Raw genomic sequence first — 5273 nt, 5'->3', positions numbered from 1 at the left:
CGTCGAAAAAGACCTTCAGATGAAGGAACATGAAAAATTGATGGAAAATATCAGAAGTGAAAATGAAGTACAGAAGAACGAACAAAATCAGAAAAATGAACTTGTAAAGGAATTGGAAAAGGAAGTTGGTGAATTGAAGGCAGAAAAAACTAAACTGGAATCTGAATGCGTCGAAAAAGACCTTCAGATGAAGGAACATGAAAAATTGATGGAAACTATCAGAAGTGAAAATGAAGTACAGAAGAACGAACAAAATCAGAAAAATGAACTTGTAAAGGAATTGGAAAAGGAAGTTGGTGAATTGAAGGCAGAAAAAACTAAACTGGAATCTGAATGTGTCGAAAAAGACCTTCAGGTGAAGGAACATGAAAAATTGATGGAAACTATCAGAAGTGAAAATGAAGTACAGAAGAACGAACAAAATCAGAAAAATGAACTTGTAAAGGAATTGGAAAAGGAAGTTGGTGAATTGAAGGCAGAAAAAACTAAACTGGAATCTGAATGCGTCGAAAAAGACCTTCAGATGAAGGAACATGAAAAATTGATGGAAAATATCAGAAGTGAAAATGAAGTACAGAAGAACGAACAAAATCAGGAAAATGAACTTGTAAAGGAATTGAAAAAGGAAGTTGGTGAATTGAATGCCGAAAAAACTAAACTGGAATCTGAATGCGTCGAAAAAGACCTTCAGATGAAGGAACATGAAAAATTGATGGAAACTATCAGAAGTGAAAATGAAGTACAGAAGAACGAACAAAATCAGAAAAATGAACTTGTAAAGGAATTGGAAAAGGAAGTTGGTGAATTGAAGGCAGAAAAAACTAAACTGGAATCTGAATGCGTCGAAAAAGACCTTCAGATGAAGGAACATGAAAAATTGATGGAAAATATCAGAAATGAAAATAAAGTAATGAAGAACGAACAAAATCAGAAAAATGAACTTGTAAAGGAATTGGAAAAGGAAGTTGGTGAATTGAAGGCCGAAAAAACTAAACTGGAATCTGAATGTGTCGAAAAAGACCTTCAGGTGAAGGAACATGAAAAATTGATGGAAACTATCAGAAGTGAAAATGAAGTACAGAAGAACGAACAAAATCAGGAAAATGAACTTTTAAAGGAATTGAAAAAGGAAGTTGGTGAATTGAAGGCCGAAAAAACTAAACTGGAATCTGAATGCATCGAAAAAGACCTTCAGATGAAGGAACATGAAAAATTGATGGAAAATATCAGAAATGAAAATAAAGTAATGAAGAACGAACAAAATCAGAAAAATGAACTTGTAAAGGAATTGGAAAAGGAAGTTGGTGAATTGAAGGCCGAAAAAACTAAACTGGAATCTGAATGCGTCGAAAAAGACCTTCAGGTGAAGGAACATGAAAAATTGATGGAAAATATCAGAAATGAAAATAAAGTAATGAAGTCAGAACAAAATCAGAAAAATGAACTTGTAAAGGATTTGGAAAAGGAAGTTGGTGAATTGAAGGCCGAAAAACCTAACTGGAATCTGAATGCGTTGAAAAAGACCTTCAGGTGAAGGAACATGAAAAATTTATGGAAACTATCATAAATGAAAATGAAGTAATGAAGTCAGAACAAATTGAGAAAAATGAACTTGTAAACGAATTGAAAAATGAAGTAGGGGAATTGAAGGAAGAAAGAGAAAATTAAAGCTGACATGGCGCAAGATTATGAAAAACTGGAATTTTTGTACAAAATAAAAGACCTTGAGATAATGGAACGAAATATGATTGCGGAGAGTTTTGAAAATGAAGAAATGAAGGAGGTGCAAAGTAAGAACATGGAGTAATTGAATAAACTGAGAAGTGTAGTTAATGAACTAAAAGCTGAAAAAGAGAGACTGAAAGCTGAATGCGTCGAAAAAGACACTGAAGAAACTGAAGAATTGGCTGGAAAATCTCAGAAATGAAAATGAGAAAGTGAAGACCAATCAAAATGAGAAAGTGAAGACCAATCAAAATGAGAAAGTGAAGACCAATCAAAATGAGAAAGTGAAGACCAATCAAAATGAGAAAGTGAAGACCAATCAAAATGAAAAAGTGAAGACCAATCAAAATGAGAAAGTGAAGACCAATCAAGATGAGAAAACAGAAAACCTAAATAAATTGAAAAGAGATGTTTTGGGATTGAAGGTTGAAAATGCTAGATTGAATTCGGAATGCTTTGAAAAAGGCCTTCAGATAAAGAAACTGAAAAATTTGCTGAAAAATTTCAGAAATGAAAATGAGAAAGTGAAGACCAATCAAAATGAGAAAACAGAAAACCTAAATAAATTGAAAAGAGATGCTTTGGGATTGAAGGTTGAAAAAGCTAGATTGAAATCGGAATGCTTTGAAAAAGGCCTTCAGGTGAAGAAACTGAAAAAATTGCTGGAAAATCTCAGAAATGAAAATGAGAAAGTGAAGACCAATCAAAATGAGAAAGTGAAGACCAATCAAAATGAGAAAGTGAAGACCAATCAAAATGAGAAAGTGAAGACCAATCAAAATGAGAAAGTGAAGACCAATCAAGATGAGAAAACAGAAAACCTAAATAAATTGAAAAGAGATGTTTTGGGATTGAAGGTTGAAAATGCTAGATTGAATTCGGAATGCTTTGAAAAAGGCCTTCAGATAAAGAAACTGAAAAATTTGCTGAAAAATTTCAGAAATGAAAATGAGAAAGTGAAGACCAATCAAAATGAGAAAACAGAAAACCTAAATAAATTGAAAAGAGATGCTTTGGGATTGAAGGTTGAAAATGCTAGATTGAAATCGGAATGCTTTGAAAAAGGCCTTCAGGTGAAGAAACTGAAAAAATTGCTGGAAAATCTCAGAAATGAAAATGAGAAAGTGAAGACCAATGAAAATGAGAAAGTGAAGACCAATGAAAATGAGAAAGTGAAGACCAATCAAAATGAGAAAGTGAAGACCAATCAAAATGAGAAAGTGAAGACCAATCAAGATGAGAAAACAGAAAACCTAAATAAATTGAAAAGAGATGTTTTGGGATTGAAGGTTGAAAATGCTAGATTGAAATCGGAATGCTTTGAAAAAGGCCTTCAGGTGAAGAAACTGAAAAAATTGCTGGAAAATCTCAGAAATGAAAATGAGAAAGTGAAGACCAATCAAAATGAGAAAGTGAAGACCAATCAAAATGAGAAAGTGAAGACCAATCAAAATGAGAAAACAGAAAACCTAAATAAATTGAGGTTGAAAAAGCTAGATTGAATTCGGAATGCTTTGAAAAAGGCCTTCAGATGAAGAAACTGAAAAATTTGCTGAAAAATCTCAGAAATGAAAATGAGAAAGTGAAGACCAATCAAAATGAGAAAACAGAAAACCTAAATAAATTGAAAAGAGATGTTTTGGGATTGAAGGTTGAAAAAGCTAGATTGAATTCGGAATGCTTTGAAAAAGGCCTTCAGGTGAAGAAACTGAAAAACTTGCTGAAAAATCTCAGAAATGAAAATGAGAAAGTGAAGACCAATCAAAATGAGAAAACAGAAAACCTAAATAAATTGAAAAGAGATGTTTTGGGATTGAAGGCTGAAAAAGCTAAATTGAAATCGGAATGCTTTGAAAAAGACCTTCAGGTGAAGAAACTGAAATATTTGCTGAAAAATCTCAGAAATGAAAATGAGAAAGTGAAGACCAATCAAAATGAGAAAACAGAAAACCTAAATAAATTGAAGAGAGATGTTTTGGGATTGAAGGCTGAAAAAGCTAGATTGAATTCGGAATGCTTTGAAAAAGGCCTTCAGGTGAAGAAACTGAAAAACTTGCTGAAAAATCTCAGAAATGAAAATGAGAAAGTGAAGACCAATCAAAATGAGGAAAACAGAAAACCTAAATAAATTAAAAAGAGATGTTTTGGGATTGAAGGCTGAAAAAGCTAAATTGAAATCGGAATGCTTTGAAAAAGACCTTCAGGTGAAGAAACTGAAAAATTTGCTGAAAAATCTCAGAAATGAAAATGAGAAAGTGAAGACCAATCAAAATGAGAAAACAGAAAACCTAAATAAATTAAAAAGAGATGTTTTGGGATTGAAGGCTGAAAAAGCTAAATTGAAATCGGAATGCTTTGAAAAAGACCTTCAGGTGAAGAAACTGAAAAATTTGCTGAAAAATCTCAGAAATGAAAATGAGAAAGTGAAGACCAATCAAAATGAGAAAACAGAAAACCTAAATAAATTAAAAAGAGATGTTTTGGGATTGAAGGCTGAAAAAGCTAAATTGAAATCGGAATGCTTTGAAAAAGACCTTCAGGTGAAGAAACTGAAAAAATTGCTGGAAAATCTCAGAAATGAAAATGAGAAAGTGAAGACCAATCAGAATGAGGAAATGGAACAACTCAATAAATGGAAACGTGAAGTTGACCAACTGAAGGAAGAAAGAGAGAAAATTAAAGCTGACATGGCGCAAGATTATGAAAAACTGGAATTTGCGTGCAAAATAAAAGACCTTGAGATAATGGACCGAAATATGATTGAGGAGGAGTTTGGAACGGAAAACGAAGAAATTAAGAAGGTGCATATTAAGAACATGGAGCAACTGAATAAACTGAAAAGTGTAGTTTGTGAACTGAAGGCAGAAAAGGAGAAGCTGGTAGCTGAGAAGGTGGAAGTTCATAAAGCTGAGAATAAGGACGAACATAAGAGGAAAAGCTTATTGATGGCTGGATTATTTGCGCAGATGAATAACAAGCACAAAAAGGCAGTAGATATTTTCACCGAAGCCCTGAGTATGGAGACGCACTACGAAGAAGAAACAGCTCTTCTGCACGTCCTTCGGGCTGAAGCGAACTCAGCCACTGAGAAGCCTCCTCATATGGATATTGTTTTGGACTGTTCAATGGCTTTCGAGAAAGGTCTGGAAGGGTGGAAAGCATACATGATACGAGGAAGGCACCTCGTCAAGCTTGGCATTTTCGACGCTGCCTTGAAGGACTTCGAAACGGTAAAGATTAAGAAATCAGATAAATTTTTAAAAATCATAGAAGATACTAAAGTACTGCAGAAGGAATGGGAAAAAAGGTTCACAATGAGATTCTGGGTTTGGAACAGACAGCCACAAAGGCAGAAATTATAAGATCCTTAAGGGACTTGTCTATAATGTTCCACCCAGACAGACATCTGGACAAACCCGAATTCCTACTGGAGGCATTCGAGGAGAAGTACAAAAAAGGTGGTTAATGCTAAACTTATTCTAGTGGACGAAGGAAACCGAAGAGATTATGATGAAGAGCTACGCCATGAGAATGAGTACGATCACTGA

At 33.9% G+C, this 5273-nt stretch overlaps 2 protein-coding genes across 2 annotated transcripts in view; both read left to right on the top strand.

Annotated features, from left to right (window-relative positions):
- Positions 1-3227, top strand: part of LOC137631902 (golgin subfamily A member 6-like protein 24) — a 10071-nt gene extending 6844 nt beyond the window's left edge. Inside the window, exons 3-5 of the mRNA XM_068363906.1 lie at positions 20-439; positions 524-796; positions 1884-3227. Coding sequence (XP_068220007.1) covers positions 20-439; positions 524-796; positions 1884-3227 — 2037 coding nt within the window. The remainder of the gene's footprint in view (positions 1-19; positions 440-523; positions 797-1883) is intronic.
- A 29-nt stretch (positions 3228-3256) lies between these two features.
- On the top strand, positions 3257-5273 carry LOC137631901 (uncharacterized protein MCAP_0864-like). The gene is made up of 3 exons (XM_068363905.1): positions 3257-3760; positions 3882-4955; positions 5124-5273. The coding sequence occupies exons 1-3, from the start codon at positions 3257-3259 to the stop codon at positions 5271-5273; spliced, it is 1728 nt and encodes a 575-aa protein (XP_068220006.1).

Source organism: Palaemon carinicauda, chromosome 40, assembly GCF_036898095.1.
Source record: "Palaemon carinicauda isolate YSFRI2023 chromosome 40, ASM3689809v2, whole genome shotgun sequence".
Classification (NCBI taxonomy): Eukaryota; Metazoa; Arthropoda; class Malacostraca; order Decapoda; family Palaemonidae; genus Palaemon; species Palaemon carinicauda.
The sequence above is the reverse complement of the archived record's forward strand: the minus strand, read 5'-3'. Positions and strand labels throughout refer to the sequence as shown.

What these genes read in the sequence shown, in the direction of transcription:
- LOC137631901 (XM_068363905.1), top strand. Translation starts at nt 3,257, where the DNA reads ATGAAGAAACTGAAAAATTTGCTGAAAAATCTCAGAAATGAAAATGAG. An exon ending in GCTTTGAAAAAGGCCTTCAG is followed by an intron (nt 3,761 to 3,881) that starts GTGAAGAAACTG and finishes TTGGGATTGAAG; the next exon opens with GCTGAAAAAGCTAAATTGAA. An exon ending in CCTTGAAGGACTTCGAAACG is followed by an intron (nt 4,956 to 5,123) that starts GTAAAGATTAAG and finishes TGTTCCACCCAG; the next exon opens with ACAGACATCTGGACAAACCC.